Source organism: Helianthus annuus, chromosome 17 (genome assembly GCF_002127325.2).
Source record: "Helianthus annuus cultivar XRQ/B chromosome 17, HanXRQr2.0-SUNRISE, whole genome shotgun sequence".
In the NCBI taxonomy this organism is placed as follows: Eukaryota; Viridiplantae; Streptophyta; class Magnoliopsida; order Asterales; family Asteraceae; genus Helianthus; species Helianthus annuus.
The window spans coordinates 181,478,741-181,505,529 of NC_035449.2; the positions used below are offsets into that span (position 1 = coordinate 181,478,741).

At 36.3% G+C, this 26,789-nt stretch overlaps 2 protein-coding genes across 3 annotated transcripts; one reads left to right on the forward strand and one right to left on the reverse strand.

Moving 5' to 3' along the window:
* The first annotated feature begins 4,345 nt into the window (after positions 1–4,345).
* LOC110925603 (probable serine/threonine-protein kinase PBL19) lies at positions 4,346–7,449 on the forward strand. Its single transcript, XM_022169517.2, has 5 exons — positions 4,346–5,691; positions 6,299–6,431; positions 6,542–6,675; positions 6,769–6,892; positions 7,069–7,449. The coding sequence occupies exons 1-5, from the start codon at positions 4,384–4,386 to the stop codon at positions 7,374–7,376; spliced, it is 2,007 nt and encodes a 668-aa protein (XP_022025209.1). The 5' UTR covers positions 4,346–4,383; the 3' UTR covers positions 7,377–7,449.
* A 7,431-nt stretch (positions 7,450–14,880) lies between these two features.
* Positions 14,881–20,348, reverse strand: LOC110922173 (vacuolar-sorting protein BRO1). Of its 2 annotated transcripts, XM_035986402.1 has the most exons (9): positions 19,467–20,348; positions 17,461–18,414; positions 17,263–17,352; positions 16,901–16,969; positions 16,682–16,822; positions 16,559–16,607; positions 15,902–16,005; positions 15,578–15,814; positions 14,948–15,547 (listed from the first exon to the last, which is right to left on the reverse strand). In XM_035986402.1, exons 1-9 carry the CDS (start codon positions 20,151–20,153, stop codon positions 15,164–15,166), a joined length of 2,715 nt encoding a protein of 904 aa, XP_035842295.1. In that variant the 5' UTR covers positions 20,154–20,348; the 3' UTR covers positions 14,948–15,163. The 2 variants fall into 2 exon arrangements, with proteins under 2 accessions (XP_022022177.1, XP_035842295.1); XM_022166485.2 differs by having other exon boundaries at positions 14,881–15,814; positions 19,467–20,343.
* Positions 20,349–26,789: the final 6,441 nt, after the last annotated feature.

Below are 26,789 nucleotides of genomic sequence, written 5' to 3' on the forward strand. Positions count from 1 at the left end.
CTCGATAGTAGTTTTGCATCAAGCCTTGGACATAAAGCACATAACACTTAGCAATCGGGACAAAGACCGATTAGTACATGTTCCCTTTTGTCTTTCTGTTATCAACGCCACCACATGATGATGATGCATTATTAACCGCCCGCCGCTTTTAACGTTATTTTCACGAACTTAGTAAAATAACATTAAAATTAGTGCAATTTCACTTTTGCCCTCCGAGCGTCCACACATATATATTATATGCGCATACCGCAAGCGGGGCGAATATATGCTGTTCAATGTTTATAAAAAAATATATAATATGTGCAACATCTTAAATGTTTGTTGTTAGAATCAATTCAATATTATGAATAAATAAGAAAGATAAAATACGAAGGGAAAGAAAATATTATTTAAAAAATATCTTTAATTTATAACTTAATTTTGAAGATAATATATTATTAGAAAAAATAGAATATTTATAGCTTAAATTTGAAGATAAAATATTATTAGAAAAAATAGAATGATTCTATCCGAAATTAAAAGTAAGATAAGATTTAATATTAATTGAATATTTATTATTTAATTAATTAATATAAGATAAGTATGAAAATACAGAAAATTACAAATGTAGACGCCTTAAATGAATGACACGTGTCATTTATTGGTTTCTTTTATTAGATAGTATAGATATATAGGGTAAGGTTCATGCGAGAACCACCTTTATTGCGAGAACCAATGTAAACACAACTTAAAATAGGTAAAAAAACCTAACCCCCCCCCAAGCTAAAATGCTAAAAACTAAACCCTCCAAAAAACCTAAAAAAATCTAAAAAAATAAAAAAAAAAATCTAAATTTTTTTTAATATTTTTTATGTTAAAATCGCTACTTTTAGTAGCCAATTTTTTTTTAAATTAAAATTTTTTTTATTTGCTACTAAAAGTAGCGATTTTATATAAAAAATATTAAAAAAAAATTTGTGTGTGTTTTTTAGCTATTTTTAGGCATTTTTGGTTGTGTTCACATTGGTTCTCGCGGTTCTCGCAATAAAGGGTGGTTCCTAACGGATTTTAGTCATATATATATATATATATATATATATATATATATATATATATTAGGCTCATCCCCTATTTCCTTACCTCCATCCTCTTTACCCCGTCCTCACACCCGATCTACGTGGCGCTTACGTGACGGATCATCCCCCAAGGATGGGCCATCACTATACCGCATAGCGAAAGGAGTTTAAATTCTACAAAGTACAGGTTTTGGTATATTTATAAAAAAAAAAAAATCTAGAAATTAAGTGATGTGTTCAACAACCAAAATGTTGGTAGTTTAAATCCTACAAAGTACATGTTATGGTTAATTATTTTACAAAAATCTAGGAATTGTTGTTTAAGAAAAAAATATGAAAACGGATACATGTAGTGTATCAATAGTAAAACTAAAATAGATATTTTTGAAACTAACTAATCTTTTTATATATTTAATTAGAAGATATACTTTTTCTTCTTTTAGTTGAACTAGTTTAAAAGATGAAGAACTTCTTAACTTAGAAAGTTAGAAAGTATATTGAGGTAGTATGAAATTAAGTTGCATCAAGATGAATAACTAATGGTTTTGTGAAGAAAAGAGCTTAAAACTAAAATGTCAACCAATTGATTTAGTTTTATTTTCTTTATGATATGATACTCAAATAGTGATTTGGTACCTTGACTTGGAGTTCGGTCTTTGGTTTTTGTTAGGTATCTTATGCTTTCCCTCAATTTAATAAGTAATTTTGGCGAGCAACTATAATAAAATCTTCATTTGGTAGCATGGTTTCACACATATAAGACATGTATAAGTTATATGAGGACCAATTCAACAACAAAATAGTCATAGATATTATTTTACTTTTTTTGAATTAGTAATGCTTAGGCCACTACTCGATTTTTATTATATATTTTTTTTAATATGATAGACATCTAAGAACAATCGTATCGAATAATCTTTGAAATGACGGGTCATATGGTTCATGTATCTTGAACCCAAACGAGCCTATTTCCTTAAACCAAGACTTGTTTGACGTTTCGATAATAACTATTCTTAACATTCATTTCTTTTTTATTGCACTTTTTGTTATTTGTTTTTTGAAATAATAACTATGGAAACAAAAAATCTAATTTATCATTTGGGCATAGTCTTGTTTTCGTTTGATTTGATATTTCTGAATAAAGGTTACGGGGGAACACTACAACCTGATTCCCGATTAGAGTGGTGTTAGTGTTACTGATCGGTGACTACCCTAATGGTTTCTCTCTTCTTTCCACACCCAACACACACACACACACATCTCTCTCTCTCTCTCTCTCTCTCTCTCTCTTTCTCTCCTTTCATCAGTGACGACCACCTGGAATACATACCGGATTCATGGTATCCGAAGAAGTGACAATGGTGTTACCGATCGGGTAACACTACCCGATTCATGGTACCGAAGAACACCCCTCCCATCCTTTAAAACAGGATAAACGTGTGTAAATACTAATCGTAACCGGTTATATCACCCTAAGGTCAACCTCATTGACATTTGGGAATAGCTCATTGGTGTTGATAAGTTAGATAAAGTTTAGGGTAGTAGGGGATTAGGGGTCCAATCCCTATGGTGTGTAAGTTTAACCGTTCAGAAAAGAAAAAAAAAACGCAACCTGATTGATATATAACCAACTTTATTAGTAATAAAAAAAGCTAATAATTTATTAAAAAATATATCAATATTACTGTTATGAGACTGTATCGATCATTATGAGAGTTAATATTCACACATCCCTCCTCTCTATCTCTCTCTATACAAACAACTAAAAAGGTGCCGACAGTAACCCAGAGAAGTATAAAACGGAAAAGACCCACATACTATGGGAGATTACCTGTCGTCCAATGCGGCGTATAGCATGCGAAGCCTCGCTGCACACTTTCTTCTTCATCTTTGTCTGGGAGAACACTAATCGCACACTTTCTTCGTCGTATTTGTGCGGGAGAACACCGACATTAACAAACCTGAAAGAAAAAAAGTATATAAAGAACGGAGAGGGACCAAAACAAAGAAAAAAACAAACGTAAAGGGTCAAGGGGAAAAATAGAAGGTATGATCGGGCCACTGCCACCGACTTTCTCTTTTAAGATCTTGTAGAATATACTGGAAAGAATAATTATTTTATAGAGTAGTACTCGTGGCCGGCTAGAATGGTCGAATAGATTGTGTGTTTGACTATACTAAGAAATTTTAGTGGGTGCACCCATTTTAATTTTGTTTTTCTTTTCAAAACGACTCATTTCAAGGCTAGCCTATTTCCATCTAGTCTAACCTGAACTAAATTGATATTTTCCTTTTAACTATTTGTTTTGACTAATTGGCTTCCTTACTAACTGTTCGGAATCTTATTTTCATATCTTTCTTTTGTTAAAAAGAGTCGAATGTAGGAAGAAAAACGAGGTATCAAATGACTAAGTTGTCCCTATTACTAGCTCGTATTTGCAATCCAATGTAAGAACACCACAATACTACAATAGTCGGTTTAGTAAACGTGGTCACATAAATGGATAAGGTTTGAAGATTCAATACATTTTTATATACGTAAATATAAACGAAACACAAGTGTAGTTGTATATATAATTTCTAATTCTATTCTAATACATACAACTCGAGTATAGTTTTATAGTTAATTAGTAATTACACTTGATTCTTTACAGAATTATGTGTTCGGTACTAGTGTGATACTAAAGTTTGGTTGCTCTTACTATCACCAATATTAAAAATCAACCTTGATGGATTATTTTTCTATCTTTTGGGGAATTTTCTTTTCTACACACTTTAACTTCAATATTCACATAGGTTTACTTCATTACTTTCAACCTTCAAAGAATTTGAAGAATTACGGATTTTGGGCACTTGGTATCTTACGGCATGAGATCTCGTAATTTAGCAGTCGAGACTTTTTGATGCAATCAAATGCACATGAATTTGTTGCCAAGATATATTAGATGATTCACCAAAATGAATGGCATGTATTGATCAAGAAACAATGAATCATGAGTGGCCAAATTTCTAAAAAACTTTTGAAATTGAGGGTTGCCATAATGTATTACAATATTATGTGGATATATTCAAACCTTATTGTACTACAGGTTATAAAATATTTGTAACAAGACATGTCATAATCGTTTTGAATGAGTAATAGTGTAATACTAACTTGTATAGTTTTTTATATAAGTAACTATGACGAATTCAATACAGAGGAGGACAGATTAAGTTGACTATAACTTTTTTATATCATCTTTAGCATCATCATCTTCATCTAAGTTCTGCCATTTCATATTCCACTTCCCCTTCATCAAGAAGTTTGTTCTTTGCTACCGTCATAGACATGGAGTCTGATCCCTCCACCTCCTCCTCCCCCATACAATGGTCACAACCATGCCGTCAATTAGAATTTTTTGAAATTCTATCAGCAACAGAAAACTTTGATGAATCATTAGTAATCGGGATCGGAGGTTTTGGAAAAGTTTACAAAGGTAACTTAACCATTGGAGCAAGTCTTGTTGTGGTTGCCGTCAAACGTCTGGATTCCATGTCAAATCAAGGAGTAGCAGAGTTCTGGGCGGAAGTTGAAATGCTTTCTATGTTGCGCCACTGTAATATTGTGTCTTTAATTGGTTATTGTAATCATGAACAAGAGAAGATACTTGTGTACGAGTACATGCCCAATCGAACACTTAATGATCATCTCCATACACTCAATACCCCTCTTTCTTGGCTTCAGCGACTCAATATATGCATAGGTGCCGGTCGTGGGTTACACTACCTGCACACTGGCACTGGGATTAAGTCTGGTGTTATACATCGCGATGTCAAAAGCTCTAATATTTTATTACATGAAAGTTGGGCAGCTAAAATTTCAGACTTTGGGTTGTCAAAAGTAGGTCCGGCGAATCAGCCATCTACTTACGTTAACACACTTATTAAAGGCACTTTTGGGTATTTGGATCCCGATTATTTCACAACTGGAAGGTTGACAAGGAAGTCTGATGTGTATGCTTTTGGGGTGGTGTTGTTGGAAGTTTTGTGTAGGAAGCGCGCGGTGGATAGAAGTCTTGATGAGGAGCAATGGGGTTTAGTGACATGGGTTCAAGATTCTATTAAAGAAGGGAATTTAAAGCGTATAATTGATCCAAATATAAGGGGTGAAATATCGTCTAAATGTTTGAAGGATTTTATTACTATCACAAAGAGATGTTTGCACAATAGTCCAAAACTACGACCTACCATAGCTGAGGTTGTGGTTAGTCTTGAGTCTATAGTGGCCTTACAAGATAAGTTCAATAATTCATTTCAACGTGTAGGGAAAACAATATTTGGTAGAATGGTTAATATGTTTTCGTTCCCCTCTAAGAGAAGTATTGTCTGTGTAGATAACAATATGCTTCCAAAAATGAAAGACGTTCCGGTAGATTTCCAAAGTCCAAGCCCAAGTGTGAAAGAATTTAGCTTTGATGAATTATCAAAAGCTACAAAATCGTTTACGTTGATATTGGCCAGGGGAGCTTTTGGAAAGGTAGTCTTCTTAGGATGGGTTGACAAGAACACATTAGCCCCTTCAAAACCTGGCGATGGAATTGTTGTTGCTATTAAAATGCTTAATCATGAAAACCGTCAATCACATTTTGAATGGCGAGTAAGTATAACCAAATGTACATATAAACTTACACCTATGATCTTTTGTTGTTATGTTTGGTTTAAGCATAATGAAATTCAGTGAAGAAGCGCCTATATAAAACTCAAGGGACAAGATGTTAAGTATACAGTTAGGGGTTGTTTGGCAACTTCTGAATGGTTAAGTGCTGAACCAGTAAGAGATCTGAACCATTAAGTGTTGAACCACTAAGAGGTCTGAACCATTAAGAGCTAGCATAATGCTTAACCGTTCAGAGGCAAATGTCTGATCAACTCAGATTAGAGGTCTTAACCATTCAGACTCAGTACAATGCTTAACCATTCAGAGGCAAATGTCTGAACCATTAAGACATCTGCTTGTGAAACAAACAGATTGAACCATTAAGCACTAAACCAATAAGATGTTTGAACCATTAAGAGCCCAATTAAGAGCTAAACAAACAACCCCTTAGTTAGTTAGATCAGTTATGTTCAAATTAGTTAGTGGGTAGTTAATCTTCTAATTAGTATAAATATGTGTCCCCTTGTCTTCACAACTTGTAAATTAAACACGCATCTTACGACATTACTAGGCTTTCTCTATTAACTTCTCTTGTAACTTGAACCAGGCAGAGGCGAACTTGATGGGACAACTAGCTCATCCTAATATCATTAGACTCTTGGGTTACTGCATCACTTATGATCTTATGACTGTTTATGAGTATATGCCAAACAAAAGTTTGGATCTTTTTGTACTCACAGGTAAACTATTTTAGGATCTCTCTAAAAGTGTAATTCTTTTGTTTGTTTATCTTGATAGATGAATTATTGTAGAAAAGTATCTTATATATGTAAAATGTATACTTTTGAAGATGATACTACCAAACAACTTTCTTGGGGAACACGACTTCAAATATTGATAGGAGTTGCCCATGGACTCGCATATTTGCATTCAATAAAACTCATACACCGGGATGTAAAACTCTCTAATATATTACTCGATGAGGTACGTACTCTTAAGTTGTTTATGCTTTATGGTACTTCAAGATTTTGATTGCCATCAAAGTTAAACGTCTTCTTTTACTCTTTATTATTCCAGGATTTTAATGCAAAACTAGGGGGTTTTGGGTTTGCAAAATATATTCATGAAACTGATGAAGTAAGCGTTAGTTCAAGGTGTATGGGAACCACAGTTTATTTAGATCCGGAGTACTACATGACTGGTATGTTAACTAAGCTAAAAACCAAATGATAAGAATATGTGTTTCGTAAATAAAATGACAATACGCATTTTCTAGTTTAGATAATGGCAAACATTACTTTTGAGTCACATGTTATCTAATATTTGATATTGTTACAAGAACATTGTTTGTGATACTTACACCCTTCAATGTTACAGGTCATTTGAATATGAAGAGTGATATTTATAATTTCGGAGGGGTGTTGTTGGAAACTATAACAGGCCAAACGATATTGGATGTCAGACGGCCTGAAGGGCAGGAAAACTTGGTGAATTGGGCAAGTTCGGTCCAATCAAGCAACATAAAGGATATAATGGATCCCCGTCTTGAAAACAACTATCCCCTACAAGATGCTTTCGAATGCGTTTCATTGGCATTAAGACATGTTGCATACAAATCCAAGGATAGGCCTTCAATTGAAGAAGTTTTGCAGAGTTTGGAACAAATTTATGCTCTTTACAAGTAATGGAAAGAATAACTACGCTACATGGCCACTTTGACAACAAACATACATGAAATATGGTTTATTTGTATTTACAATCCACTTATTATTAGCAAGTTTCTTGTGCATCATGACTTGTACCATATGCTTGAGGACTTTTTTTTTTTTTAAAAAAAAACTTGATTTTTCACTTTTAACCTAAGTTTCTTGTGCATCATGACTTATACCCTATGCTTGGGGACTTTTTCAAAAAAAAAAAAGTTGATTTTTCACTTTTAACCTTAAAGTTTTTTCTTTTACATTTTAACCCATTTGAAATTTTTACTTTTAACTCAAACTTTTTCATCTTTTGTAATTTAACACAACACTTTATTATTTACAACTTTGGTCCCTCATACTTTTTATCTTTCGCAAGTTTTTCGTTTTACATTTCGTTCTAAATTTTCCGAGTTAACATGTCGTAGCGTGCATGTGAGGTTCAACGTTTTTGCTCTATTTTTTCATATTTGACAAACCCGTCGCAACGCGTCCATTTTTTCCCTTTTGAAAACTTTCCCACAACGGGCGGGTCCTAGATCGACTAAGTTATTATTTTGTACGTTTTACGTTTCTGGTTAATTTCTTCGCATTAAGACACCGTAACGGGTGTGCGTGGTTCAACGAATTTAGTCTCTTTTCATTCGGTGTAATTTTTACCATTTTATCTATTTTACTTTTACGATGTTGAGAGTCGATGTCGTTGTGGCATTGGTGCTACTTGGCAAAGTTTTACGAACGTTTTTAACCTATTAATTTTTTAACTAATATTTTGTTTCGGTTTACCCCTATACTTCCTTTACTTAAAACTATTTTTTACGTGCATATTTTATGTACGGGTATGTATAAATATGATTTGTTCTACATTCCGAAATTTTTTTATAGACGAGTCAGGTCAAATATAATACGTTTTCGTTTAAAGAAACCGCTTTTGCGTGCATATTTTTATGTACGTTTTGGTAAAATTCAAGTTGTTCTACGTTTCGACGTAAACTTTTTTGGGAAATGATTCAGGTCAAATATAATATGTTTTCCTGTTTATTTTATGTATGTTTCGTAAAGTTTTTTTTCGAACCGAGTGGAGTCAAATTATGGTTTCTTTTTCTCCCCTTTTTCCGAAAGCTCTAATTAATCCCTTTCGATTACATGTGCATATTTTCCTTCTTACCCGTTACGTTTTCTATGTATGAGTTGGGTCACATATAATACGATATAATACGTTATGATTGTTCGATATGAATTCCATTTACATTATGTTTGATCCAATCACAATGCTTATACAGGTTACACTGAGTTCAACTGGATACGTCGAAATGTGTGTTATGCATCATATAACGTTTGGACTAATCCATTCAATGTTTATGATGTACCCGCGCCGCAACGCGGGCGGGTCTTAACCCTAGTTATTATATCTATTCAAAATTATTAATGCATTTGGGAATAATATTATTTTAGTTTAATGCATAAGGTACAACCTTAAAATAATGATAAACTAGTTTTTCAAATACTAGTTACACTTTAATTTCCTCACCTTCGATAATCCATTATTTTTAACTAAATTTTGGTTAACTAATTAATAGTTACATTTTATTCTCCTTATTAAAAGATAAATTATCCTGATGATTTTTAAATTGTCATAACTTTTTCGTACTTTAATAATTTATTTTTATATTATACTACAAAAACAACCATTTTATTATCTTTAATTTGAGTATAGTATTGTCATAGTTTTTTAATTTAAAAAAAAAGTGATATGTTATGTGACTAACGGTGTCTATGGGTGAACAATAACTGAATCGTTGACCAAAATCGAACCGAAAACATACGAAACCGAACCGAAATTAAAAAAAACTGAACTAACTGAAAATCTATTAGCCGAAAGCCGAATTAACCAAAACCAATTATCGCAGTTAACCTTATAAGGTGCCTACCTCGCTTACATGACCCTCAATGCGAGCTCCATCTGCTTCGATCTTGTATGGGGGTTGCTAAGTTGTTGTTTGGCCTTCGAACCTGCCAACCCATGTTTATTGAGGAGGTTGTATCTGTTTTCGACAAGGGTCTACGGGATGCGATCGAGGGAATTATGGTTTGTGGCCGGTTTTTGGGGATTTTCAATGAAGGTTGGTATCTTTACCGATCTGTTTTGGGGGTTTAGGTCTATATTCAGCGGAAGATGTATTAGCATATGCTTTCATGGCCTCGAGAGCACAATCTTGGAGTTTACAGGACCATATTCTGTGAGACAGTGGTATTGATAGGTTAGATGTCGATTATGGGTATGCCTTCGGTAGCTTGCATATGTCCCTTCCCGATCTTGATCTTGGCGGGTTCGCTAATAAGGACACCGCCCCTCCAAAGGCCTAAAATACTTTGGCGACTGCCCTTTATAGTAAAGTCGTCCAGAGTTTGGGAGAGAAGTTTGACCTATCTCTACACTAGAAAGCAGTATTAGAGTCTCTTCAGGGTCCTCATGCTCAAGACTTCCTAATTGTTATCCTCATTGAAGGGCTAGGACAACACGTGTCGGCAGTGGAGTATCGAGCCATCCTTAAATATCGATTAATCATCCCGTTGTTTCCAGTCGATGAGCCTTGCCCAGTTTGCCGCAAGGTTTGTTTGGATAACTTTGGGAAGCATGCAGTCCATTGTTAGGAGCTACCGGGTTTTAGATACATACATGACTCGGTTCAGGATGTCCTATGTGATGTGCTCAAGCAAGCTGGAATCTCTGCCAAAAAAGAGGCCCCTGTGAATTTCCTGACAGACCCACTTGAAGGGAAGTCCACTCTGTGGCCGACAGATGTTCTTGTTTTCAGTTGGACAGGAGGGAAACACGCTTGTGTGGATCTTACCGAAGTATCCCCCCTTGTTGGGCTTAGGGAAAACCGTTTTGTGGTTGGTCAGGTTGTGTTGAAGGCAGAATCAGGGAAAGTTGCTAAGCATGAAAAAGCTTGTGCTGAGAATCAACATGTCTTAATTCCCTTTGCTTTTGATACATTTGGTTCACTTGCGCTCCTGAAGCTGTTGGTTTTTTGGAAAGAGTGCAGAGGGTCGTACACGACAATTTCTCGACGACAACGAATTAAAGTTCGATAGAATTGGATTTGCTATTCAAAAGGGCGTTGCGGCGCAGCTTGTTGTCCGTTTACCTGTCATTCTCATATAGTTTTTCTACCATAAATATTACTTAAAAATATGTATTTTAGTATAATGTCTGATTTTCACTCTTATGAATTTGAAGTATTGGTTTTACTTATAACTTGTGTGGGTGTTGATTCTATATGGTATACGTCAGTGTTGTGGAGTCAATTTCATTTGTTCTTGTTTTCAACCCAAGGGTTTAAAACTCTAACGAGTGTTAGACAGGTTATGAATCAAAACTAGTAAGTTAAGTGTGGTATCTGATAACTACGTCGCTAATAAAAGGATTTAAAAACTTGTTGGAATTTTCTAAGGCATTATAGGTGTTGCGAAGATTTCTCTAGCAAGTGATGCTTCACTATATAATCTATCTATCTACTATAATAAAAGAAATCAAGTTTTGGACACGTGTCATTCATTGGAGGTATCCTCAAATCTATACTTATCTTATATTAACTAAATAAATAATAAATTAATATTAAATCTTATAATAGTTTAATAAAATATTATCCTTAAATCTAAATTGTTAATTTAATATATTTAAAAAAAATACCTCTCTTTCCTACTTATCTTATATTAAATATATAAATAATAAATTAATATTAAATGTTATCCTAATTTATTAAAAATATATTCTTTTATTATTTGGTATACAAAATTATATTAGTTCAACTTGTGTAAAACGCAGGGTTTTTTAAAAAAAAATTATTATTTACTATACAACGTTACATTTATATAACCCGTGTAATAAACGAAGTTTTTAAAGATATAACTTTTTTATCATTTGCTATGTAAAATTAAATTTATTCAACACGTGTAATACACGGGGTTTTTTAAGAATATATTTTTTTATTATTTCGTAAGTTTTTCAACCCGACTATACACGAGTTTTTTAAAGATACAACGTTTTTAGTATTTAATATACAAAATTACATTTATTTAATATGTGTAATACACATGGTTTTTAAAGATATAACTATTTTTTAGATCTATTCAACACGTGTAATATACGGAGTTTTTAAGGATGTATTTTTTTATTATTTGGTAGATTTATTCATTTCGATTATACACGGGTTTTTTAAAGATACGACGTTTTTAGTATTTAGTATACAAACTTACATTTATGTAATCTGTGTAATACATATGGTTTTTAAAGATATAACTTTTTTTATTATTTGATATATAAAATTATATTTATTTAACCCGTACAATATACGGGGTTCATAAAGATATATAATTTTTTATTAATTAATATATAAAATTACATTTATTCAACCCGTGTAATACACGGGGTTCTAAACTAGTTTACTTATAAAATTAAGAGTAAACTGCCATTTTGGTCCCTGTGGTTTGGTCAGTTTTGCCACTTTAGTCCAAATCTCAAACTTATTACATCCAGGGCCCTGTGGTTTGCATTTTGTTGTCATTTTAGTCCAAAAGTAAAATTTGACCAGATTACCCACTTTTGACCCCCCCTGTTTTGTCCTTATTCTCAGGGGTATTTTGGGTATTTTGTAATATTATATCTCAAATTTAATAAATAATATAATGCCACTGCGAGAACAACAACAACAGCAACATCTCATCTTCATCATCAACATCATCTCATCTTCATCATCAACATCATCAACATCGTCTCCACCCCGCCATCTTCATCACCATCGTCTCATCTTCATCACCATCACCATCACCATCACCATCAAAACCCAGAAAAATACAGATCATCATCTTCATCACCATAAATATGGTCAGCAGATTATCTCTCCCCATAACTTCATCTTCCCCAAATAATCTTCCCCCAAAATCGCCAAAAACCAATTCTCTCTGTTGTTCCTACTTTGAATGCAATACTATCTTCATCTAATTTGAACCCTAAATCGATGAATTCAACTACCTGCACAGGTTGTTCTTGCAACCCCTTATTAATTTTAACACAATCATTAATTACAGAACGCAGTTATCACCGTCTTCATGACGACGCTAGTCTAACTAAAAAACAAAACAAATTAACGACGGCCAGATGTTTACTGTTAGAGCTTCAATGGTGGAGTCGTCACCTAAGAATGCATCAACGAACCACTGCATCAATGAGATAATGCATTAACGAGAAGTTGGCGGTTCTTGAGCAGATCTTTGACCTGATCCGTGACCCATTTTGACCCTACTTCCATCGAGTGAAGGGCTAGTTTTTGTGAGATTATTGAAGCACATATCGGTATGTTGTCTTGGACTTTAAGTAATTGTGCAGCAAAACCCTCAACTTCTGTAGGAAATGCTATCTAAAATTAAAAGAAATTGTCACTGAAAAATGCTGAATAGATGTTTTTGATACAGACATAATGACAAATTAAACCCGTTACGTTGCTTGGGGAGAAGATGAAGAAGATGAATTAGGAATTAGGGTTTGATGTGGGGAGAAGATAATTTGGGGAAGATGAATATCTGACCATTTTATGAGTGTAAAATGTAAAGGGGTTTAATATAATTAATTAAACTAACAATATCTTATAATAAATGCCCAAAATGCCCCTGAGGGTGAAGACAAAATAGCAGGGTCAAAAGTGGGTAATCTGGTCAAATTTCACTTTTGGACTAAAATGACAACAAAATGCAAACCACAGGGACCCAGATGTAATAAGTTTGAGATTTGGACTAAAGTGGCAAAACTGGCCAAACCACAGGGACCAAAATGGCAGTTTACTCTAAAATTAAAGTTCTATATGAAATAAATATACTCGTGGCCGGCTAGAAAGGTCGAATAGATTGTGTGTTTGACTATACTAAGTCAACTTAGTAAAAATTAACTTTAACCACATATTTGGCCACTTCAAGTCCGCTAGTTCAAGACGTGTCAATTGTAATTGCTCTAGAACACCAAACATTCTTTAATTGTGACGTCATTTGTCCATATTTCGTTAGCTTACGTTGCTGTTTTCTGGGGCTAAACCGGTTCAGATTCGGTCAAGATCAACATCCGGTTTTGACTCAAAACGGTCTAGTTTGAAACCGGTTTATAATGAGAAAAAAAATCGGTTCGGTTTAATATTTATAACTATGCAAATCACAATAACTACACTCGAGACTTGTGACCAATTCATCAACACTGTGGATTGACTTAGGTAAGAATTTTGCTTGTGGATTCGTTTGGTCTTGTAATGGATAAATTTTGGTCTACATGAGTTGATAAATTATACAATGAGTTGAAATGTCGAGCACCACATGTGTCGCCAATAGATGATGCCGCCACTGCCACGACCTCTCATACAATTGTTATCGACGTCCCTCACGCACTCATACAGCCACACCAACATCCCAACACAGACATCGTCGTTGCTGCCTCCCCCCACCCCACACCACCTCAATTCCAGCGGCTTTTCACAGCCAGCATCATTGCCACCTCAAGTCCTCAACCACAGACACCTATGTCATATATTAGCGGGTGCACGCATTTTTTTTCTTTCTAAAACAACTCATTTCAAGGCTAACCCACTTTCATCCCGTCTAAACTGAACCAAATTGGTATTTTTCTTTAAACAACTTGTTGACTAATCCATTTATTTTAGCATGCATAATTAGAACAGCTTGTAGAAATAAGCACTTACCATTTACATATATGGATAAATACGTGGAGCATGCAGTGCATTGTAAAGAGCTTTCTAGGTTTAAATATCGGCATGATTGGGTAAGGGATGTTTTGTGGAACATCCTGAGAAGAGCTGAGATTTCTACTCTGCGACCAGCGGATCTGTTTGTTTTTTGCTGGGTTAGGGGGAAACATGCTTGTGTGGATCTCATAGGGGTTTCCCCTTTGGTTGATTTAAGGGAAAACGAGTTTGTAGCTGGACAAGCACCAAGAGAGACAGAATCGAAGAAAGTGAATAAGCATGCTAAAGCTTGCTTAGAGAACCAGCATGTTTTTGTCCATTTTGATACTTTTTGCTCCCTACCGCCAGGCTATCCACTTCCTGAACAGGGTTCAACGGGTCATCCACAGCAATTGTTCAGCCGGGGGCAGAGTTTTGTCTTTGATAGATTAGGGTTTGCAATTTAGAAAGGGGTGACGACGCAGCTTGTCCGTTTACCTTCTGTTTTGATGCAACTTGACAAGTTTATATCATTTCCCTAAGTTATATAATATGGTTAACCACTATTCAATTATGATCGGTTAATTTGATTTTTTTTTTCTCACGCTTGTATAAAACTGTGAAAATAGAGGCATATGTCTGGTTATCTTGATTGATGCCTAACCATTATTCAGACCATTGGTTCTTTTCTAAGTCCTAACATTAAACAAAAGAACGCTCTCTTAACATGATCAATCACCCACATGAAACCGAACAAAACAAAATAACATAACAATGTCATGAAACATTACCAACAAACAAATACAACCGTTAATTTAAAATACAAAACAAGAAAACATGAAAGCACAAATGTAATCAATGAAATCGCACGTAGGGTACGTTATTCTCTGTCGATATACCTTATGTACACAAGCTCAATTGTCTACTAGTATGCAACTTGTTTACAAACGACTTGCAGAAGAAGAAAAAACGGACGGCACAGCCACAATATATATAAACAATATTATTGTTAAATCGAGACCAAAAACCATATATGACAAAACAAAATCATTGTTTATTATAGTAACCACTCTGGTTAGGAGGGTAAGGAGACGGAACCGTATACGGAGGCCTCGGAAAAGATCCGGGTTGCTGACCTTGCTGACCCTGGACTTGTGCGTTATAGTACGACCCTTGCCAGCCAGGATACGCAGGCTGGCCGTACTCATAGCCGCCAGCGGCTGGCGGCTGTTGGCCTTGTTGTGGCGGGTATGGAGACGGAGACCCATTATAGTAAGGTGGTGGCGGTTGGGGACGGGAATAGGCTGGTTGCTGTGAATATTCTGATGTGGCAACAGGCCGTGTAGGGTGTTGCTGAGCATATGCTGGTGGTGTAGGGTGTTGCGGAGCGTATGCTGACGGTGAAGGGTGTTGCTGAGCGTATGCTGGTGGTGAAGGGTGTTGCTGAGCGTATGCTGGTGGCGATGGCTGGTGGTAGTAGGGTGTTTGGGGGCGGGGTTGGTTGGTGGGCGGTTCAGACTGGGAAGATGGTCGTTGTGGCGGTCCAGTTGAAGAGTAGTTGTACGCGCTTGAATTTTTACCGTCTTGAAAACTTAGACCCGACATTTGTTTTTGTACATCTTCGATCATATCCCGACATTGTATGCTTCGTGTCATGACAAAGTCACTGCACTGTTGCTTTACACTTGTGATTGCATCCTATTCAATGAAACAAGTAACTGAATTAAAAAAAATGATAATTAAAATGCCTAAAATGATTAAATAAAAACCATAAAAGATTCATGCCTGAAGAGTAACATAAAACTTGAGTCCTTCATTGATGTTATCTTTGATTTCTCGGTACTTGGCTATGGCAGCTTCAATCTGCTTATAGCACTTTTCACAAGCCGCTGCATGCAACGGAATATACAATAACATAAGATCTATATTCAGAACGAATATATATATAAAGAGTAAAATGTCATTTTCGTCCCCGAGGTTTGGCGAGTTTTGCGACTTTCGTCCAAAGGTTTGTTTTTCCCCATCTGGACCCAAAAGGTTTAAAATCTTGCCATTTTCTTCATCTGGTTCGTTAACTACATCCATTTTTCTCCATTAATTCAGGGGTATTTCTGTCTTTTTTGGTAAAATGGCAATTCGATCTTTTTCACTCTATGTAAAAAGACCGAATACCAATGAAAAAGACCGAATTGCCCTTTAAGTTTACAAAAAAAAAAACGAAAAATACCCCGACTTAATGGAGTTAACGAGCTGGATGAAAATGGCAAGATTTCAAACATTTTGGATCCAGATGCGGAAAAACAAAACTTTTTGGACAAAAGTCGCAAAACTGGCCAAACCTCAGGAACGAAAATGGCATTTTAGTTTTATATAAATGATCACACATATAACAGTAAACGTAGTGGTGTAATGAGCCAAGCCGCTAGCGAAAGAAAAGATTACCTCTGTAATCCTCAACGTTAAAGGTGGCAGCAAATTCACCATTTTGAGCCTACAAACAATACAACCTATTAGTAAAACTAATCATATAGGTACGATTGTTGTACGACTTTTCTAGAGAAAGACCTGAATATGTAGCAATAACTGCTCCTGGGCCTGGAGGTTTTGAGATATTTCTTCACATATATGATCGTATTTTGCGATTTCTTTTCTGAAAAGATCTTCATATGAGCCTGCTGATGTCATCAACTTTGGGAGTATATCATCCTATAGTCAGAGAATTATATTGTTAAAAAGAATTATATGATTCAAGGGTTTGACAACAAATAACATAATTTGACAAACCTTTCTCTTCATATCTTTAAGCATGTCTTCTAGACCCGCCCGTTGAGCACCCAACGTTTCTAATTGCCTCTGCAAAACAAACCAATGTATAAAAAAACAAGGTAAAGAAAACCAATATGTTGATAACCGCATAATGCATTTGTATATATGCTTTCAATGTAATACGCACAACGGTTATGTAACCGCCTTTGTTTCTCTATCCAACTACTTATCGTCTTTCATGCACTGTGTACAAGTGCATTATGTGGTTCTCGCAGTTTTCAGCATGTCTTGTATATATGTGTGTGTATATATGATACATGTCGACTTGCTTGTTCAACACTCAAGCAATATAAACCCTTATAGAATATACGTAAAATTACCAAGCTCTGTTTTAGGGTCCCCACTATAGCATCTTCATTTGCATCCAACGACATGATTGGCTTACTCAAGGTTGGTAGTGCAGATTCAATCTGGCAATAAATAAAGGCAAAAATAAATTGAAGATAGTAAACGTTAAATAGTACAGCTTCTTTGTCAATAAACACCAAATGTTTTAAAAAAAAAATCATAAAACTTACAGGACGGCGATCTAGAATAGACATGAGTGACATGTTCTCTCTCACTGAACGTTCAATCTTAGCATCACTATCTGCAGCTTGCTTCAGATTTGCTGCAAATCTATTTAACCGATCCTGCAAGTTTTTCGTAAGAGTATTAGACTGAGGCCTGGTCCACCGGGTCCCAAATTGGCTTCTAAACTGTGCATCTTCTGCAGCCTCTTTTTGAATAAGCTCCTCAGTCTGAACCAACAACTCATGGTTAACCCTACTCAAATCCCGAAGCTGTTGAAGCTCGCTTTCCAACCCAGCTGGACCGCCACTAACTTGAACCGCTTCTACATCTTCCCATAAAGCCGTTGGCAAGACAGAGTGTCCTTCCAATGCAAGAATCGAACCCGGCAAGTCCATTTCCTTGAGACTCACCCGAGCCAGCTCGCTCCCTTGCTGCAGTTTTTCCGCTTGAGTTCTGATGATGTCATCGACCATTTCAGTGTACCGTGAAAGCGCCTTTGCACTGCTGTCGGGGACGAGACTTGCAAACATCTTCTCCTTGCTTGCATCCAATACCTCGCTCATGTTCAACGGTTTGACCATTGCAAACGCAGGAAGAGGTTGTAATGCGCTGGCTGGTGGGACCCTCATAAGGTACACCCTATCGTTCTCTTTCATAGCCCTGTCTAAGTTATTCTTAAGATCGGTCTCTAACTTATTAACCGCATCAAGAATCTGCTGCGCAGCCCCTTTTGGAGATGACTTTTTGGCATCGGTTAAAGCCCCGATACCGCTCTTTAACCGTGCGATTTCTTCTCCGATCTCTTCTTTTTCGTGAAGCTCTAAACTGTATCTATAACAAGCCTCTGCGTAAAACAATGCTGCCTTTAGTTGAACATGCGACAACCACGCCTTGTCAAAGTGTTGTGCGAGAGGTGCAACGTTTAGTGCAGCCAGAGCTTCTTCGTAATAGAGACCCACCTATATGTGAACAAAATGCATTGTGTAAGACTGTTAAGATTCGAGATTGCAGTATCATATAACAACTTGAATTTATTTCATAGGCAGTATATTCACAAGAAATCACATAACCCTTCACCTTGGTTTTAAAATGCGCGATGCGCTCTGATGCGTTTTGATCCCAAAAGCCGATGTGCAATGCGTGATGCATGCGCATCACGTATGCGAGGCGTTTGTTATTTAAACATTATTTACAGATAATATTTTAATTTGTTCACTTTAAACACTAAAAATTTAGAGATTAAAATAAATAAATAAATACAAAAAACAGCTCTAGTACCCTCAAAGAAGTTCAGTATGACCAAAATAAGTCTTAAAATTCTTTATGTGTACAAGTAGTCTATGCAAAAGGTACAAGTAATCTATGTGGGAACTCACTTAACAACTTCATCAGCTCATTGAACAATTTTACTCTATAGTGGTCGATTTCAGAAATATGCACGCATCAGGAGCGCATTATGCGATTTAGAGCGCATCATGTAATTGCATCGCATCACGTAATGTGATCTCATCAGCGCATCGTGCGCATCACGCATTATGCACTCCTGATGCGCGCGTTTTTAAAAACAAAGCCATTCACATGAATGTAACCACTAACCAATTTCGATTATGATTCAGGTGGCCAATTTTTATTAACAATCTAATATGTCCCCATTCCAAAATCTTTATTAACAATCTAATATAACCATTTCCACATAACAATAAACCAAAATTTTGAAACCACTGTTTCCACATTCTTGTTTGTTAATTCTTACTTTATTTTCTTCAATCCTAAGTTTACATCTTAAACCTTTAACCTTTAAGTAACAATCGTATATGCACCTAAATGTTTTGGTATAATCCGTTAATCTGTATCCCTAACTACAACAACCCTACTTCCATTCATACTAAATTTCTAATCATCTGTGTGTCAAAGCAGGTTCACATTTACTATTCATTTTGCTAAATTCGACATCCGACACTCTATATATAAACCAAACAACAAACTAACTACAAAATTAAGCAACAATAACCTGTCTAGCAATCTTAGAACAAACACCATTACTACTCCCTTTCGCAATGCTATTCTCGAACACACACTCTTGAGCCTGAGCAAGCATCAACCTCTCCAACATCCCGACGCACTCGACCGAAACATCCACCGTAGTCGAACTCCCAACCGACGCCTTAACCGACTCATTCTCCCTCAAAAACGCAAACGCACCAGCCGCAGCGATAAACGCATGAGACGCCTGCCGTCTTCCTTCCACCGTCATCCTATCAAACCCTAACCCTAACTGACTATACACCGCCCCCAAATTAAACAACACAGCAGCCTTCTCAAGATGTATACTCTGTTGTGACGCTTTCTGCTTGTGTTTGAACGCATCGTGCCACGTGAACGTGACGGAGGTGACGGAGGTGACGTCATCGTTACTGTCTGAGATCGGAAACCTAGATTCGATAACCGTTAGGGTTTTGAAGTAGTTTTGGAGGAGATCGCGGCGTGAGGTGAGGGAATCGACGGCGGAGGATCGTTCGATGCTGTTGCGCATCGATTTTAGGGTTTCGAGATCGTCATCGAGGTTTTGAGCTTCGCGTTCGGAGTAGTTGAAGGCTACGTAGTTGCGGAGAGGACGGTAGAGGTCGATTGCGGTGGTTTTTTTCTCGTAGATTGCTAGCATGATGTTTGAGGAGGAGGATGGTGACGTAGAAGACATGGTTGGTGGTGGATCGCGACGGTCAATTCGGTGGTTTACGACGGTCAACGCGGTGGATGATTTAACAGAGATGACGGTAACTGTGTGTGAGGTGGTGTTAAGTTTACTTATGTGTCAAGAAATGTACATATACAATTATACATTGCAAGAGGTTCTACACTTCTACGCTATGACATTATTGTTTGTTGGTGTGACATATGTCGGTGAATGAAACTTCTTAGCAACATGTAACATATTTTTTTTAACGGCAAAGAGAATCAATTTCGAACACTTTCGGGCATCTACTGAAAGAAATCCGAGAGTAACCCGAGTCCATCATCAATTCCGGGAAAAACTCAGTAACCCACTCGCATGTAGGCACGCACGACAGTGAAATTACCAGTAAAACCCGTTTGGCTCAAGGATCCAACCCAAGTTTCCCTGGGTCTCCAATCATTGCCCACCAGTACCTCACTCTACACCAAGTGGGAATTGAACCTGCATCTCTCAAGAGAAATTAAAGCCCTCCACCACTTGATTTAGAGATCATTGGCTATAACATATTATTTTCAAAGCTCATCTTAATCAACCCAGTGGGAAATCACGCGTTATCGTGAAGTCGACAATTTCTGTTAGTTTTACGTTAGGTTATGAACAGTGACGGACCGAGAAATTATTTGTTGAAGGTGCGGATGAGTGGTTCAAGCATATTTTCAGAGGGTGCGGTCGGGTTTTTTGCCTAAAAAATACATTAATTTTTTTTCAATGTATGCGCCCGCCCACCTTGGACTTCACTGTAACGCCCTGCTTTTTCATACTTTCCATAATTAGAAATCGTTGCTTGTATTTCTATTTTTGGAAGTCTTGTATTCTTGTAATCGTCGTTTCGTTGTAATCGTTGTAAAATCCGATACTTGGATCATAATGAAATTCGTATTTTTCTTTGCATTCATGTTATAAGCAATTCATGCTTGTTCATACGCTTAGATTGATTGAACATGTGACACTATATACATCATTTATGCAAAACCCGTTAAACTTGCAAACACGAGACCTATATATGCAATTTGTGCGAATACGACACATATTCTCGACAAACATACTAGTTTATACTTATTTTATACTTGTTGGATGATTAAATTACATTTCATACTCTTATATATGTTCCTTATGCATAATATAACCTAAAACCAACTTAAAACATCATCATATGTAAGTTAAGGGGCATATGTGACAAAATAACAACAAAACTCGATCTGGCATGACCTCGCGGCCCGCGACCCGGGAACTCAATTGTGTCGCGCCCCGCGACGGGGTGAATCCGCGACCAGACTTGGACAGCTCGTGATTGGGTCATTTCTTTTGTGTTTTGTTGAGTTTAAGCTTGTGTTTCTTGCATTTAATATCACCTAATCAACCCTAATTCTTTTCCCTATTAAACCCAAGCCTCCTCCACACTTTTTCCACTTTACAACTCACTCAAACACTCTTAAATCCCTCCTTAATCAGCTATTAAACAGAAGCAAGAACAGATTCGTCACAAGTTACTAAAGTGAGCATAAGTTCACTTCTACTCTTCCTTTTTCATTGATTCTTCTTTCTAATCACTTGGAACAACCTTAGGTATGTTTCCACAGGTTTTCCATGGAAAACCAAGGCTGGAACATCATCATATAAGGCTCCAAAGTGCAATAAACTTTCTGTTTTGATTAAACTTTTGTTAAACTTGCTTGAACTTGAGTTCTCTCATCACATTCTTATGTCCTTATGCTCATAATCAAATCTATGGTTAGTTGGGCTTAAAACAAGGTTGTGACATGTAAATCCAGAGGTTTAATCCTCATAAACATTATGTTTTGATAGGGTTTTAACCCACAAGTGATGAACAAGCTTAAAGCTTGAAGATTGTGTGATTATAAGGTTAGCTTGGGCTATCCTACTTGAAAATCCACACATCACTTGATGTTTTCTTAGATTAGTCGTAGTTATTTCATTCCTTATTGTATGTTCATGACTCTCCTTGTTGTCTATGACCACATGTGTAGTGGTGGACACCAAAGATGTTCCTAAATGGAAGACTTGTCTTTCCTACCTCATGCATGACTTATGTAAAATACAAAAGAGGTTCCTAAATGGAGGATTTCATGCTTGACTTATATGACATTATGATATCTATATAACTTATATAATATTCAAGTAACCAAACTTTTGATGATGAACTAATGATTATTTGTCAAATGTTAAGTTACATCATCTAAGACTTTAATAACTTGTTATGATTCTAACGGGTATTTTGACCCATGAAAACATCCTAACCCTTTTGGGTTTCATAGTGTCAAACAGGTATTACATGACTAGCTGATTATTTTCCTCGTAAGTCTATTTTTATGTACTTTGAACTCCGAATCTTTAATCTTCCGTTAACATCCCATACTCATACACCTATGTTTCTTCGTGTAGAAGAACACGGTGTTCCATTCTAATCAACCAACACTCGCAAGATTATCAAGTGAAAAGCTTGCAAAACCGTGAGTATACTCGATTCCATTTTACTCTTTAACACTTTTGGGTGCAACATGTATGTTATACAAAATCACACGACACTTAAACTATTTTAATCTCTATCCATGCTTAACATGAAACTATATGATGCTTGTTAGACTTGTATGCTATGTAAACTTTTTGTGTCGATATATGCTCATTAACTTTGCTAGCCTACCTTAACAATTATAGCGCTATAGGATTAACGCACCGCCCATTAGTCTTGGGGTATTGTTAAGTTAAACATGTTAACCTCCTGTTATTCTTTGGGATAGGCAAAATTAACGCATTGTATACTTGGGTTTGAACATATAGTACACCGTTTCAGCATATTAGTAACTTGCATATTGGTTATTCATGTTGGATATGAGCTCGTTAAATTTTTTTTAATCTATATTATGCTATGTATGAAAACTTGTATACTCGCCAACTTTTTGTTGATATATTTTAATACATGTTGCAGGTTGATAGATGTGATGATGTTATGAGAATAAACAAGATTTAGGAGGACTTAGAAACACACCTAGATTAGTTTGTTATTTTGATGTTATGTTTGAAACAATGTTGTCTTTATTTGAATCTTTGTATGACATTTTAGTATTTCTATGAAATTTGAATTTAAATTATATTGTCACATAGTGTTATGATATTTTGAGCAATTTGTTCGTCTCATCCCGATGTTTCCACCATTGGTTGGGGTGTGACAGGTTGGTATCAGAGCCATAACTATTGGGAATCAGGAAAAGTAAGAATGCCTTTTGCCTAGTCTATAGTTTAGGAACTTTGATTCTTACTTGTCGTTTAAAATTACATGCATTCTACCTTATTTGCTTCTTATCTCTTCGTCATTGGTCTTTTAGACATACATGTCTTTCCTATGGCTAACACAATACACTTTTAAATACTTGAAGACACTCGTAATACACCATTAATTTAGGAGTGAAATCCACATCTTAATGGTAATTTCCAATTCAAACTCTAGTGGACCCTCGTCAAAGTGTCTAAATTTGATTTTAACCCGATGAGTACCAACCACATTAGGGTACGAAATCGTCAAGTTAGGGGTGAAACCCGCATCTCGTCGATTAAGTCCCTTTCCTCAATTTTCAATCTCGCCAAAGTCCCGATTGTTTCAATCGATTAGAGATATGTAGTAACTGGAAGGGTAAGATACCGTTAATCGCTTCTCGACGAGAGTATCTTGCCTATAGGCCAAAGCACGTTTCTCTAATTTGAAAGGAGCTTCGACCACTTTGGAATAGTCGACGTTTCTCTACCCGAAACAATCTGATGTTTTATGAGCCTCTCTTTTATGTTATCTCAATTTATATGTGATTTATACTTGTTACCTCGTTCATTTCAAAACCGTTACACAATTCGCACGTTTCTCGCAATAAAAAACAATGATAATCTCTCATGAACAAACTAAATTACGATCCTTTCATTATTCATGTTATACTACGTGGAAATCATGATTATGCTATGTGAAACATATTGAACATTTTATGCTATGTGAGACAATTTGAACCTTTATATGCTATGTGAAACTTTATGCTATGTGACGCATTCATGAAAACGATTTTCTTAAACAAACATTATGATCAAGTCTCACCTATTCGTTCTTTTGAATCTTAGATGTCTGGCCAACTCTCCAACTCGACTAAGAAGTCTAAGACCAGCTCCTAAAAGAAAATGATGGCATTCATAGCAAATCAGATTGCTCGCATCGTCCCAAAGATCGTCACTGAAATCCAAGCTAGCTCTACCCCAGACTCCTCCGTCGATTCGAAGGTTGAGGTTTGCAAACCTGTGTCGTTCAACTTCAAGCACTTCTCATCTTGCAACACTAATCCATTCACTGACAACGATGGGGTGACTGCTATGCTTAAATGGTTTGACAACATAGAGGTCACGTTCATCAATAGCGAGTGTCCTGAAGAGCTCAAAATGCGTAGTGCTACTGGGGTCTTCCAAGACAGGGCCTTGGAATAGTGGGCCAGTGAAAGAAACATCCGTTCAAACGAAGATGCCTATGCGCTACCTTGGGAAGAAGTAAAGGAACTTATGATGGAAGAATTATGTCCTCCGCATGAGCAACAAAAGCACGAGGAAGAATTCTGGGCGCTCAAACAGGTTGATGACAACAGCTTAGCCTATACCACCCGTTTCAAGCAGCTTAGTTTCATTGTTCCCCACCTTGTGTTGACCACTGAGCGTACGATTCGAAAGTACATCAATAGTTTACCTTCTACCATGCGTGATACCACTAATGTCACACCCCGACCACGTAGAACATACAAAACGTGGCGGAAACGTCGGGGAGTGTTGCAACAGAATCAATTGTTTCAAATCCATGGCAATTAAAGTTTCGTTTTATTGATCAAATATGAAAGTATACATTGTTTAAACAAGAACCAAAGAGTACATAACATGAATTAACTAGTTCTTGTCTCATTTTAAGTCACTAAGGCACAGGTCCGCCTAAGTATGTCTTGATAAGTCCTACGCATCATCTCCTGAAAACATATGTGAAAATAGGTACGCCAGCATAAAAATGCCTGTGAGATACATTGGTTTTGTGAAAACGGGATTCATGACTTATGTTTGAGAAAGTGTTTAGTCATGGACCTTGTAATTTGCTTTGTCTTGTAAATCATTTGAAAAACGGTAAGATCAGATGATATGTATAAATAAGGGAACACTGTATGGTTAAACGGATAACCATGTAAAATGAGTTTGAATAAGATAAATCGTTTGTAAAACAATGTCTCGTGAAAAGTGTGTTATTTGTATAAAATGTCATATGTCTCAAATTGAAATGATTCAAATAACGTTACGATATGTAATACCATACAAACACTTATATATAGGAAGTACCAGCGGCGTATCCACCATGCTTGTATCATATTACACACGCCTCGTTACTTAATCACTTACTCAAACCGAACCATCAAGATGAAATGTTTAACAACGGTAGAAATGTTTATGTATAGTCAAATGTCTATTGTCAAATGTAAATCATGTCAACAGATACAACTGGTTCACACGGTTCAATGGTTACAAATGGTTCACATAGTCAACTGGTCACAACGGTTCAAAATGTAGCATAATGTGTTCATATGCTGGATGAGCATATGCAACAGAAATGCAATGTAAAACAATGTACTAAGTACGCACACAATGGGCATACATAGCATGTAATGTAGAGCAATGTACTAAGTACGCACACAATGGGCATACATAGCATGTAATGTAAAGCAATGTACTAAGTACGCACACAATGGGCATACATAGCATGAAATGTATTGTAAAGTGATGTACTAAGTATGCACACAATGGGCATACATAGCATAAAAAGTCGTGTAAATCAATGTGCTAGCATGCTCAGTCAACATACATAGCAGAAAAGGTAATGTAAAACGATGTGCTTAATATGCCAAGTAAACATATGTAGCAGACTGATGTAATGTAAATCATGTACTATATATGTACTATCGAACATAGCAAGTATATGATGTGAAAACCGGAAAGCATGAAAGTAACAAGTAGGCACATGTGTTTCACCCCAAAACAGTTTGGAAAACAGTAAAAGAGGGGTTCAATGTACTCACCTGAGATTGCTTTGTAGTTCTTGTATAATAACCAAATAATGCTAGAGATCACGGAATATCAAACGGCACCTAATAGGTAGCTATGTTAATATACCGGACCTAAATCGGAAGGATTGGATAGTATGCGGGTTCGTAAACCAAACGAGTATGGCGACTCGTGTAATATGGTTTAACAAAGCCTACATACTAAAATGAAACCTAACCTAAGTGCTTGCGACCCATTACGACCCGTTTAGGTAGCTTATGCTATCTTAACGCGTCGTTCGCGTATAACGCGTTTGGAACGCCTAACATCGTGACCACAAGGTATAACCTCGGAAGGTTATAGCTATGGTCACCTAATGTGTTTGGTCGGACCCTAATGATCGACCAAATGGGTCAGGTTCGAAAGTATAAGCGATGGTTTAGATCGCTTACCTTACGACCCTATATATGCACTAAACTAAAAGTGACGAGCTAAGCATGTTAGAACATGCTTAACTAAGTTTAGAAAACAGGTTTGGCA

Excerpts from the sequence above, each read along its gene's own strand:
- LOC110922173 (XM_022166485.2), bottom strand. The coding sequence starts at position 20,153 with ATGTCTTCTACGTCACCATCCTCCTCCTCAAACATCATGCTAGCAATC. Across the intron at positions 18,415-19,466 it reads GTTCTAAGATTGCTAGACAG|GTGGGTCTCTATTACGAAGA; the intron begins GTTATTGTTGCT and ends GTTCACATATAG. Across the intron at positions 16,608-16,681 it reads AGTTATTGCTACATATTCAG|GCTCAAAATGGTGAATTTGC; the intron begins GTCTTTCTCTAG and ends TATTGTTTGTAG.
- LOC110925603 (XM_022169517.2), top strand. The coding sequence starts at position 4,384 with ATGGAGTCTGATCCCTCCACCTCCTCCTCCCCCATACAATGGTCACAA. Across the intron at positions 6,676-6,768 it reads CTAATATATTACTCGATGAG|GATTTTAATGCAAAACTAGG; the intron begins GTACGTACTCTT and ends TTATTATTCCAG. Across the intron at positions 6,893-7,068 it reads TCCGGAGTACTACATGACTG|GTCATTTGAATATGAAGAGT; the intron begins GTATGTTAACTA and ends TCAATGTTACAG.